Source organism: Triticum urartu, chromosome 4 (assembly GCF_003073215.2).
Source record: "Triticum urartu cultivar G1812 chromosome 4, Tu2.1, whole genome shotgun sequence".
Classification (NCBI taxonomy): domain Eukaryota; kingdom Viridiplantae; phylum Streptophyta; class Magnoliopsida; order Poales; family Poaceae; genus Triticum; species Triticum urartu.
Genome location: NC_053025.1, coordinates 606,094,322 through 606,107,688, shown reverse-complemented (window position 1 = coordinate 606,107,688; position 13,367 = coordinate 606,094,322). Strand labels below are relative to the sequence as shown.

The following is a 13,367-nucleotide window of genomic DNA, read 5'->3' as shown; positions in this document are numbered from 1 at the left end:
ACATTGATGTCATTCAAAGATCCAAGCATTCCAAAGAATGCATGCCAAATCCAAGTCTCTTGATCGGCCACCGCTTTAAGGATTATAATGGCATTCCAAAGAACTCATCTACAATGTTCAATACTAAAGTGGGCAATTTTACGGCGCGACGCTTGTTTGGCGTGGCTGTTGGAAATGCTCTTGGAGACGGTATATAGGAGCATCTAATTTCTTCCTTCCTACAGGCGGCCCATTGAAGCCCAGTAGTCAACGGAAAAAGGGAATCGAAGGAGCTTCCTATATTTTCCCTATAAAAAATGAGCTTCTTTTTTCTTCCCTTTTCTTTTTGGACCATAGTGCTAAATTTCTGAATCTATTGTCACACACCTTGCGCGCTCACGCTTCATTCCTAGGTGTAATTTTACACCTACCCCTCCGCACTCTGATTGTTAACACTACTCTTCCACGCCACATGTTGCTGCGGTTCTGGGCCGAGGTGCGCAACACCGGCACCTTTCTTCTTCATCATTGGCCGGTCACACTGAACGAGCTCCTTCATGGCACCACACTGGACTACTCCATCTTGCACATCTTCGAGTGACTGTGCTACCCCAACATTGCATCCACAACCCACAACAAACTCACTCCTCACTCGACCAGGTGTGTTTTTCTCGGTTATCTACCCAATCACCGTGGGTGCCGCTGCTTTGATGCGCTCAACGACACGTTCTGAAGTACCAACATATCCATTTCAACGAGGCTGTGTTCCCCTTCCCCCCCCCCCCCCCCCCCCCCCCCCCACCCCACGGTTTGTAAGGCTAATCTTTATTGAGCGTCACGCGAGCATTTTTTGTTGGCCTGCCTTCGCTCTTTTCAAGCTGCACCGGCCAATTGTCATTGGATGGCTCTGCTGTCTTGGCTCTTTTCCGCACTCTCCATGAGTTCAAACTCCATCATTCGATCAACAAAATCTGGTTTTGGTGTTGCCTGCTTGTCCATGCGCCTTGGTGATTCAAGTGACATTGTCCCTCATGGATCGGAGGACTCCAAAGCATATTCTTCAAGCATACCACCTTGTCCTGCTCCACCCACCGGTTGTCACATGGTCACCTGCGCATATGCCAGTGTCTTTTGACGCAACATGCGGTATGCCGATGACTACGCCCTCACCATCGCGTCATCTCCATCATCAAACATCTCATCGCTTCCTTGCTCCATGTGTTGTGCAGTCCGCGACCCTAACTGGCTCGCTACCATGTGCAATGAGTTCACCACGCTTGTTGGCAATCTCACATGAGAGTTGGTTTCTCGGTCGCCGCACGCCAATATCATCATTGACAAGTGGGTTTTCTGCCCCAAAACTCGCATTGATGACTCCCCTTGCGTGCTATAAAGTGCGTGGGGTTGTGTGCGGCTTCCGGAAGTGCCCCGATGTGGACTGCGGGAAGTCTTTTTCGCCAGTCATAAGCCCGCTACAATTCTCACCGTGTTCACCCCTTGCGCCTCGCGTGGCTGGCCAGTCAACCAGCTTGACTTGAAGAACACATTCCTTCACTACACACTCAACAAGGATGTGTTCTGCCTTCAACACGCCGGCTTCATCGACGCTCCAAACCGAATCACATATGTCGCCTAACAAAGTCCCTCTACAGCCTCAAGCAGATACCGCCTTCATGGTTTATTCGCTTCACCGACTTCCTCTGGACCATTGGCTTCGTTGCCACATGCTCTGGCAGCTAGTTATTCTTCTTCACGCACGATGCAGCCGCCTCCTGCCTGCTGTTGTATGTGGTTGATATTGTCTTTGGTGCATCCAGTGTGTCGCTTCTGCAGTGCCTCATCACCAAGCTCACCATCCGAGTTAGGATGAAGTGGTGGTGAATCCTCTCCGGAAAAATAAAAAGATGAAGCGGTGAATCATGGGAAGGAATGATCTCATGGAATTGTCGTCGGATAACACGACTCATTCATCGTTAGCAGGAGAAAAACCATTTGCACCCGCAAAAACAAATGGTTTTGTAAATAAACTTGCCAAATTGACGACCTTTAATTTTGAACTTTCCTACTCCCTCTGTTCCATAATATAAGAACGTTTTTGACACTAGTATAGTCTCATAATATAAGAACGTTTTTAACATTCTTATATTTTAGGACAGAGGGAGTAATTTTCAGCTTTGGGTCAACTTATTAATTTTGTGACAGAAGCGGCCCCGGATCTTCTGTGTCTTGTCGTGTTTGTGTGTACCTCACCATTTTCCCTCTCCCTCCCATCGTGGCATCGACATGCCGCTCCGACCGACCATCCCCACCCATTTTCCCACTCGAGCTCCCATTCCCGCCGCCCCAAGCTCGAAAACCCTACCGACCTCCACCCAGCCAACCATGGCGCCGCCCCTTACCTCCGGTAAGCAGCCCCAACCCCCCGACCTCGCCTCCTACCCGCATCGGCCCTAACTCGTCCCTCCCCTTTCCTCCCCCTGCAGCTGCAGGGCCGCAGCAGCGGCGGCTCCTCAAGGCGGCGGCCGACGGCGACCTCGGCCGCTTCAAGAGTACGCCCGCGCCTCCCTCTCCCCGTGCTAGTTGGTTGTTTGTTTGTGCTCGATCCTGATTTGGGTGCGATTTGTTTTTTCGTCAGGCATCGCGAGCGCGCTGGACGGCGGGAAGGGCTGCGTCAAGGAGGCGGTGGAGGCCGCCAGGGACGCCGGATCAGGGGCGCTGCACGCCGCCGCCCGCCACGGGAGGATGCCGGTGTGCGTCTACCTCGTCGAGCAGCTTGGCGTGAACGTCGATGCCGCAGACGACAAAGGTGCTCTGTTTCGTTTCGCAAAATGTAAAATACCCAGCGTGTCTAGAAATTGAGGTGCTGCCTTGACGACAAAGGTGCTCTGTTCACCAGGGCCGCAGTCAGTAGGATGATAATGCACGCACGGATGCTTTAATTTTGCTGCATTTTAGGGGGGAAATTGGCAAAAACCCACCCACCTGTAGGGGGTTTCAAAAAAACCAGCAAGTGCTTGGATTGTTTGGATTGCTTACCGTAATTCAAAAAAAAAACACCAGCAAGTGTTGATGTGTCCTCGACTCGTACAGAGGAGCCCCTGGCTCGGTTTGGCCCGGTGAGCGCTGATATGGTGCTCTGCTCACAGGACATCCACCGAGGATCCAGATGTGGATTGTTATGTGGATCCTTGGATTGTTATGTGGATCGTTCGGATGTATTGTAGGCAATAGAGACATGTTTCATAGTAAATACAAATAATCTTAGTATGGATTTTCTTCTTTCAGAAATCAGAACATATGATTTCACTACACCACGACACTACTTTCCCAACAGACAGATTGGTTGGGAAAACAACTTCCGCTGACAAACAGTCGGTCGGGAAAGACTTTTGCTGACCAACACAGTCTGTTGGGGAAAGTCCAGACGGGAAAGACTTTTCCCGACCGACATATCTTTCCCGACCGACTATCGGATGGCTATACGAAACATTACCGACCGACTTTCTGTTGGCCCTGCCAAGAACCTTTCCCGACCGATTTTCTCTTATAAACCTTTCCCGACCGACTGTTTGACGGCAATATCTTTGCCGACCAACTTTCCATTGGCCCTGTCATGAACCTTTCCCGACCAACGGTAGGACGGTGATTCCTTTTGCCGACCGACAGTTCATCTGCACTTTGCCAATGGTGTTTGGCATATTACATTATCAAAACAATATCAATCAGATTACATATCTCATCATTATCTATCAAGTTACAATAACTTGCATGTACTCTCAAATATTAAACCAGAACCAAACAAAAATAACACTTATAATTCTCATAATAGAGGTAACTAAATAAGAGGAAACATTTTCCTGGGTGACCGAAACACCCGATATGTTTATAAAATGATAGATGCATGTCCCACGGTTCAATGCTTGCTATGTTACAAGATATCCTTTACAAAATGGTAGCTACAAGATGCATTGGTTTTGCTCCATTACAAAAGATATCTAGTTGACGCAAACTGACAACTTCATGGTTCCTTCTTGTTCCTCTTGTCTTCCGTACACAACCTGACAGCAACCTGGAAAGACAAAAAAGCGTACAATTAATATACATGCAAGCGGATGAAATTTCCTTTTCAGTGAGTACTACTGTACTACCTGTTCAACTTGAGAGTAAAGAGCATCAGGCATGGAACATAGAAACCGAATTAATATACAACCAGCTAACTTTGAGGTGAATAAGTTGGATTTGCAGGCCTGTAAACTTCGGATCCTTACGAAAGTGTCAAACTAAGAATAACCAAAGTTGACAAGGAGACGTGACCCTAAGTTTTGAGAAATAATTGGATGATTAAACCATTTCATGACTATCTTCACATGATTTATATCACAGGGTTAAAAAAATGTTGTGCACTGACGATTTATGTTATGCTGTGAAACTGAAAATAATTCATGTCAAGCTGCATAACAGGGAACATAAACAAATGTTGTAGCTGTAGCTATGTTGACTGCTACACTCGTCTAGTTATAACTACAGGAAGCTAAGTACTAGCAACCTTTCGACAATGATGATGAAGAAAAGATATATTCTCACGTTTTCTTATCGACAATGAAATAAACAAATGTTGTCTTTCCACCACCATCAGAGATCTGCAAGAGAGAAAGAATATGAGACATAAAAAGCGAAGGGAAGTCCAGACTATAGGTTTCACATGCATCTGTCATCTGTTGATGTTTGACTTGACTTTCTGTAAGAGAATACCTCAGACAAGATTAACACGGAGGGTGGTTTAAGAGGCGTAATTGAAATGTAATTTTTATTTCTTAAACACAAGAAAGAGCTAGAGCTATGTGGGCATATAACTTGTTTTCTAGGGAACTGGTACCATATAGCTAAGTATTAGAGATACACCTTACTGGCGTTTTCTATCCATGTGAGAAGTACAGTATTTCAGTTATCTTTGTTTACTCTTCAGTAGTGGCCATAAAATTGAATGGTACTGAAAGGGATGTTGCTATCTTCCTGGTGGCAGCAATAGATGCATGGACACAAAAAACATAATGCTATGTTCCTGCTGGCAGCAATAGATACATTGGGGATATTACAATTTGTAGAACCATGGTATATACTTGGACCAAACACATCAAAGTATTTTCAAAAGTGCAGTTTTTTTTACAGAAACTGTGCTATTAAAAAAACTTTGCATCCAAACTGGGCCTAAATGAACACAGGGAAGCAACTATTACTACATAACTAGCAGCAAGGATTCCACGATAAACTTATGTCCAGATTAACTTATGGAATCTGGTCATCATGGAACCTTCATTCACTTTGAGCTAGGATTCCATGATAAATTCCATGATGACCAGATTACATGATGCACTCTTCATGCACTTTGAGCTAGCTAGGGAGCACCAAGAAGAAGCTCTTGTACAGTACCAAGTGGTCATGATAACAGCATGATCACATAAATAGTGAATCACATAAATACCTTAGTGGTGGGATGACGAAGATGCCCCTGGCTTGTAGGGTTTCATCTACCAAAGTGATCATGAATCAGTATGACACGTCAAACAATTTGAGCCAAGTAGACAAAACACATATTGTTGGTGATTACCTTGCTAGATGGCCATGCAATGGACCTTGTGACAGCATCGGCGACAAATCGTAAACCATCATATATATATATTGTTTGTGACTCTTGCTCCCGGATGTATGAGGCACTTCATTGGAGCGATTCTTTTTGGTGATAGCACTACGAGACTATAAGAAAAAGTTAAGGAGATTTATGATGACTAGACATGTTGACAACATCACTGCCTACTGTTTTGTTATCATATATATTGTTTGTGTTTTGATAATGAATACGTGCATATGTGTTTATTTATGCCCATAACAGAGTGTGCTGCAGGGATATACTACAGTTAGGATATGTGGATGGATATACTATAGTTTTGATTCAGCAGGATGACTTGCTTCATTTTGTTCTCTGGTCCTACTTTTCTGTATTTATACTCAAACGCTTTCAGTTGTTCCTCCGTGACCCCACCATCTTTAGCTTTTCCGCTTGCGCTTGCCATTTTTCCTCCTGCAAAAGACACACTATATGAGTACATCGCTGAAAATAGAAAATATTAGTGGATCAAACTCAAGACTTATGAGGCACTACATCAAGAAAATCATATACTAAAAGCAAAAATAAACACTGGACACTCCACACACCTTATGCACTAAGGTGGCGTCGAATATTCTGCTACTTCTCTTCATCGGCTCAATGTTACAAACAGTTGTCCTCTGTTTAACTGCAGAAAAAATGAGAGAGATGAATGTCAGGTCATATGTATAGAGAGAACCGAGAGGCTTGTGCTACATCCTATTGCGATCCATTGTTTGGCCCGTATGCCCATTGTTTGCCCCTTAGTTGTAAAAGTAAGTTTGTGCCACCAGTTATATTACCCCACCCCATGGAGGACATCTTGGCACTGTATAGTCCGGTCAGATGCAACGTTTCAGTAGCAGAAGTGATTATTGCATCATAAATGTTTCCACACAATATTTGACCTTGGCATTGAAGGAAATTTGACAATCATGGTGACTGCTCTGGTCCTTTGGAATTTGTATAGGAAAAATATTTATAACAACAAATGGAAAAATATTTATAACAAGAAATGCATATACTAATCCACAGTATCTTTTGTATGCAGCATAATCAGTCTGCATAGTGTTAGTTTCTAGGTTAATTTTTGTTGTAGTTGCTTGCAGGGAAACATGACAATAATAAACCTATCTATATGTCTATATGATACCAAGATTCAAGATGAGCTTGATTCAGGCCATTGTGGACCAGGTCCTTTTCTTTGAGAGGCAGGAAGCAAGAACTATGCAGCGGGAGTTCTGCATTGCGATTCCATGGTTCTTTCCTCCGGCTGGATGTGGTTCTCCAGCAAAGTGGTGTACACTAAAATGAAGTGAAACAAGGAAAGCAAGACAACCATGTCACAAGGCTGTCTATGTTTGGCTTGAGCCATCTTTCAAGGAAGTAAGAACTATTGTTCTGTTGTTTTTCTTGGGCGGCATGAAGAAAAATTCAGTAAGAAAGTAAAGCATGAAGAAGATTTCTGTAAGAAAAAGTTGAGTATTTGGGCAGTTGGATGGCGGTATGCTGACGCGCCATTGTCGTGAACTCATCCCAGAAATGTGATTAGCTGGAGTAGCACAAACACTAGAAACACATCCATTGGTGCTGCAAAGAAGCTTCACTTTCGAGAGAACCAAGTTATTTTCACATTTTTTGACAAAGAAGCTGCAGGCTGCCAACAGAACTTAGTACTGTAATAAAAATTAAATCTAACATAACTCAGTACTATAAAAAAATATTAAATCTACATAAACAGCGTCTACCAACAGAGTACTGAAGGGGAAAATAACGGAGTCATCCACAACAAACTCCTTCACTCCCAGTTCATCTCTTAACAAACTTTGTAATACAAAATTGATGCGGCAAAATAACTGGACCAAAGACAGAGGAATGTATGGAGGGAGGAGCTTGTACCTCAGCCGCTTCTGTGCCCCTGCCCAACCGAAGACAGAGAGAGATGCCCTTGCCCAGGCGCACGCTGCCCCCATCCAAATCTGCCGCTGCGTGTGTCTTCGTGAGCTGGACGGTGGAGATGGGGAGGTCGGGCCAGGGATGTTGGAAAGAGGCGGCCAACCGGAGAGAGATCACGAGGGTGTGGAGCCGGCGGCGAAGAGAGGCGGGACGGAGTTGGGCTGCGCTGTAGGGACAGGGCGGCGTGGGACGGTGCTACAGAGGAAGGGCAGCGTGGGGCGGTGCTACAGAGGAAGGGGGGCGTGGGGCAGCGGTGGGATAGACCGGCGGTAGCCCCGGGCGGCGCGGGGCGGCGGTCGGAGGCGTGGGCGCCGGCGTGCGTGGGGGGCAACAGGAGAGATCTAGGGATTTCGTTGGTGGGGAACGAATGGAGCGTGGGGCGGCGGCATCCTGATTTTGAGGGAGGAAACTTCGCAGGTTGGGCCGGTTTGGCGCTAAAAATTTTGGGCTCACGAGGCCCACTTTAGCGTCCAACTGTCGGTCGGGGTTATTTACCGACCGATGTTCCATGGGCCATAATAGAATCCCCGACCAACCGTTGGATGATATATGCTGTACCATTCCCGACCGACAGCGGGTTAGTGTACATGGGTTTCCCAACCCACAGTCTGTTAGAAATTTTTCTAGCCGACTGTGGGTCGGCAATAGTGACTTTTTCCCAACAGACGTCAGTAGGGAATTATGGTGCGTGGTGTAGTGTTTGTTGAACTTCTTATTCTGATGGTTTCGATAGGTGATACACCTCTGATGTATGCACTTGGTTGGGGGAATTTGGATATTGTGAGGTATCTCCTTGATCATGATGCTGATCCAGAAAAGCCTGGTGAACACGGAGCGACCGCTCTCCATGTGGCAGCTGGAGCAGGTTTCCGCCATGCATCCATATATGCCATATTTCTTTTTGTTCATACTGTTATGTGCACATGTCACCACTTATGTAAGTATTACTTGTCAACGTGTTTTGGTAGGATGCCGACTATGAAATTTACCACTATCTTTTTTTTTATTTGTTCTTGTTGACTTCTTTGCATTTTTCGAAGTTTCATTTTGGCTACTACTTTTTTTAACATGGTATCAATATGTACTGATGAAATTATACCTTTATAATAACAGAAGAATCTTGATCGACATCGACATATTAGTGGTCAAACCTCTAAATGTTTGACTGCACGTGTTCTAAAAGGACATGTGAAAAAGATTGGACGTAGTATAAGACTGGGAATGCCCCATGTCATAGTTAGGTTGCACGTAGTTATGCTTGTGTTCTTTTCTTCAGCTATTTAGCAAGTTTCCATGATCAATGGAGTGAATGCGTAGGCTTTCTGATTGTTCCCTTGTTTGTGCAACTGCAACAATATGATGTTTGTGGGACTATTAGTTAAAATCTATAAACCAATAGGATAATTTCTGCATGTTCTGTCTTGATACATTCTGTCAAAAAGGGTGCTGTATCTAAAGGAAGTTATGTTATTAGTAATTTGATAGTCTTAAGGCAGAAACCATAAAATTAAAGAGCTCCGTCGTATAGGACAGATGGATATTATATATTCAGATTAATTGTTTCTATGATGTCTATTTTCATTTGACCTAGTGCTATGCGTTTGTGAGTAGTTATAATTAAATCAGACTAGAATAGCTGTTCTCCATTTGTAACAATTAAACAATTATTTTCATTTTACTGTCAAATGTGGTTTTTTTTAACCTGTCTTAATGTACTAGTACTTTTTTTGGTGTTACACTCAATGCAACACCAAAAAAAGTACTAGTACATTAAGACAGGTTAAAAAAATGGCGTAGGCATCTTGATCAACAAGAGCCTCAAGTATGGAGTGGTAGACGTCAAGAGATGTGGAGACCGGATTATCCTGGTCAAGCTGGTAGTTGAGGACTTGGTTCTCAATGTTATCAGCACGTATGCCCCGCAAGTAGGCCACAATGAGAACACCAAGAGGGAGTTCTGGGAAGGCCTGGAAGACATGGTTAGGAGTGTACCGATTGGTGAGAAGCTCTTCATAGGAGGAGACCTCAATGGCCACGTGGGTACATCTAACACAGGTTTTGAAGGGGCGCATGGGGGCTTTGGCTATGGCATCAGGAATCAAGAAGGAGAAGATGTCTTAAGCTTTGCTCTAGCCTACAACATGATTGTAGCTAACACCCTCTTTAGAAAGAGAGAATCACATCTGGTGACTTTTAGTAGTGGCCAACACTCTAGCCAGATTGATTTCATCCTCTCGAGAAGAGAAGATAGGCGTGCGTGCCTAGACTGTAAGGTGATACCTGGAGAGAGTGTTGTACCCCAGCATAAGCTGGTGGTTGCTGACTTCTGCTTCCGGATTCGTGTCCAGCGGGATAAGCGTGCCAAAGTCGCTAGAACGAAGTGGTGGAAGCTCAAGGGGGAGGTAGCTCAGGTGTTCAAGGAGAGGGTCATTAAGGAGGGCCCTTGGGAGGAAGGAGGGGATGCGGACAATGTGTGGATGAAGATGGCGACTTGCATTCGTAAGGTGGCCTCGGAGGAGTTTGGAGTGTCCAGGGGAAGGAGAAGCGAAGATAAGGATACCTGGTGGTGGAATGATGACGTCCAGAAGGCGATTAAAGAGAAGAAAGATTGCTTCAGACGCCTATACCTGGATAGGAGTGCAAACAACATAGAGAAGTACAAGATGGCGAAGAAGGCCGCAAAGCGAGCTGGTGGTGAAGCAATGGGTCGGGCATATGAGGACCTCTACCAACGGTTAGGCACGAAGGAAGGTGAAAGGGACATCTATAAGATGGCCAAGATCCGAGAGAGGAAGACGAGGGACATTGGCCAAGTCAAATGCATCAAGGACGGAGCAGGACAACTCTTGGTGAAGGACGAGGAGATTAAGCATAGATGGCGGGAGTACTTCGACAAGCTGTTCAATGGGGAGAATGAGAGTTCTACCATTAAACTGGACGACTCCTTTGATGAGACCAGCATGCGTTTTGTGCGGCGAATCCAGGAGTCTGAGGTGAAGGAGGCTTTAAAAAGGATGAAAGGAGGCAAGGCGATGGGCCCTGATTGTATCCCCATTGAGGTGTGGAAAGGTCTCGGGGACATAGCAATAGTATGGCTAACCAAGCTTTTCAACCTCATTTTTCGGGCAAACAAGATGCCAGAAGAATGGAGAAGGAGTATATTAGTACCAATCTTCAAGAACAAGGGGGATGTTCAGAGTTGTACTAATTGCCGTGGAATTAAGCTGATGAGCCATACAATGAAGCTATGGGAGAGAGTCATTGAGCACCGCTTAAGAAGAATGACAAGCGTGACCAAAAATCAGTTTGGTTTCATGCCTGGGAGGTCGACCATGGAAGCCATTTTCTTGGTATGACAACTTATGGAGAGATATAGGGAGCAAAAGAAGGACTTGCATATGGTGTTCATTGACTTGGAGAAGGCCTATGATAAGATACCGCGGAATGTCATGTGGTGGGCCTTGGAGAAACACAAAGTCCCAGCAAAGTACATTACCCTCATCAAGGACATGTACGATAATGTGGTGACAAGTGTTCGAACAAGTGATGTCGACACCGATGACTTCCCGATTAAGATAGGACTGCATCAGGGGTCAGCTTTGTGCCCTTATCTTTTTGCATTGGTGATGGATGAGGTCACAAGGGATATACAAGGAGATATCCCATGGTGTATGCTCTTTGCGGATGATGTGGTGCTAGTTGATGATAGTCGGACGGGGGTAAATAGGAAGTTAGAGTTATGGAGACAAACCTTGGAATCGAAAGAGTTTAGGCTTAGTAGAACTAAAACCGAGTACATGATGTGCGGTTTCAGTACTACTAGGTGTGAGGAGGAGGAGGTTAGCCTTGATGGCCAGGTGGTACCTCGGAAGGACACCTTTCGGTATTTGGGGTCAATGTTGCAGGAGGATGGGGGTATTGATGAAGATGTGAACCATCGAATCAAAGCTGGATGGATGAAGTGGCACCAAGCTTCTGGCATTCTCTGTGACAAGAGAGTGCCACAAAAGCTAAAAGGCAAGTTCTACAGGACGGCGGTTCGACCCGCAATGTTGTATGGCGCAGAGTGTTGGCCGACTAAAAGGCGACATGTTCAACAGTTAGGTGTGGCGGAGATGCGTATGTTGAGATGGATGTGTGGCCACACGAGGAAGGATCGAGTCCGGAATGATGATATACGCGATAGAGTTGGGGTAGCACCAATTGAGGAGAAGCTTGTCCAACATCGTCTGAGATGGTTTGGGCATATTCAGCGCAGGCCTCCAGAAGCTCCAGTGTATAGCGGACGGCTAAAGCGTGTGGAGAATGTCAAGAGAGGGCGAGGTAGACCGAATTTGACATGGGAGGAGTCCGTTAAGAGAGACCTAAAGGATTGGAGTATCACCAAAGAGCTAGCTATGGACAGAGGTGCATGGAAGCTTGCTATCCATGTGCCAGAGTCATGAGTTGGTTGCGAGATCTTATGGGTTTCACCTCTAGCCTACCCCAACTTGTTTGGGACTAAAGGCTTTGTTGTTGTTGTTGTTGTTGTTGTTGTTGTTGTTGTTGTTGTTGTTGTTGTTGTTGTTGTTGTTGCATTGAGTGTCTTACACATCGATCCTAGTGTGTTCAATATTAGATGTTCAATCTGAATTAGCATTCGGTACACATCCGATTGTTAATCGAGTATGGCTTGTAATATATGAATGTGATATTGTTCTAGCAACTATACCATCAGAATTGTACTGTTTATATATCTAATCTAATAGTCTGTGTTTCTAATTCAGGAATGTGTGAAATGATAGAAGTCTTGCTCTCAAAAGGAGCTGATGTTAATTCCGTTTCTTTCTGTGGGACACCATTGCATGCTGCTATTATCGGGAAGCATGATGCTGCTGTGAAGACCTTGTTGAATCACCATGCAGATGTAAACTCCTTTCCTGTTATTGGTATTGTTTCATGTACTATATTTAAAAATGCTCATAATTGTTACAACATGTTTTTTACTTGTTGTTTTGTCTATTATCTTCTTCTTTTTAGATATATTGGTTTTGTAGCATTGCGATGGCACATTTTCAAAAGTAGTGCCCAGTACTGAACTATGTTGGTTCATCTTAGTACCATTTAACTTTTCCACCATAAGTTTTATTTGGGACTGGTAACGAGCCAAAATTTATTTTCGCAACATGCTTGCAAACTTTCATCGTGTAACACTATTAATTCCTCACCTTGACAGTGTAACAAGGCAATGGGCATACATTATACGCCTCTGGTCGCTGCTATCCATATTTGCTCACTGAAATGTGTGAAACTTCTGATTAAGGTAATGTACATCCTTCTTAATCCAATTGATTTTTTTATTCAGTGACTAGTAAGCTCTCTGAGATTGTGTGATTTATGGCACACTTATTTCCAGTATGCTTATCTAACTTCTTCTGTATTAGGCGGGTGCTGATGTGAAGGGTGTTGGTCCGCTAACCCCCTTAATAGCCGCTGCATCTGATGGTTTAACTGATTTCTATAAACCTTTACTCGCGGCTGGTGCTGATCCTGATGTTCGTGATGATGTAAGGTTTACTTTCTCATGTTTTTGGTTCACTTCTATGTGCATGTTCTTCACACTATCGAATGATTGTTTACACACAGGAAGTTTTTAGCAAGTAAAATTGCTGTTGGTAACTTGGTATCCGTATTTCTGAAAGATGGTCCGTTTCCTGATACAACTAATGGATGTTACTATTGATATCTGGTGTCCAACGGATAGTTGCATCTTAGTGCATTTGCAACAGGATTGTCACCGTGAAGCTTG

At 44.6% G+C, this 13,367-nt stretch overlaps 1 protein-coding gene across 1 annotated transcript; it reads left to right on the top strand.

Annotated features, from left to right (window-relative positions):
• The first annotated feature begins 1,120 nt into the window (after positions 1-1,120).
• LOC125554966 (ankyrin-1-like) lies at positions 1,121-13,301 on the top strand. Its single transcript, XM_048718311.1, has 8 exons — positions 1,121-1,125; positions 2,182-2,528; positions 2,615-2,785; positions 8,313-8,444; positions 12,346-12,485; positions 12,795-12,881; positions 13,003-13,130; positions 13,205-13,301. The coding sequence occupies exons 1-8, from the start codon at positions 1,121-1,123 to the stop codon at positions 13,299-13,301; spliced, it is 1,107 nt and encodes a 368-aa protein (XP_048574268.1).
• Positions 13,302-13,367: the final 66 nt, after the last annotated feature.

What these genes read in the sequence shown, in the direction of transcription:
- LOC125554966 (XM_048718311.1), top strand. An exon ending in CGACCTCGGCCGCTTCAAGA is followed by an intron (nt 2,529 to 2,614) that starts GTACGCCCGCGC and finishes TTTTTTCGTCAG; the next exon opens with GCATCGCGAGCGCGCTGGAC. An exon ending in GTGTGAAACTTCTGATTAAG is followed by an intron (nt 12,882 to 13,002) that starts GTAATGTACATC and finishes CTTCTGTATTAG; the next exon opens with GCGGGTGCTGATGTGAAGGG.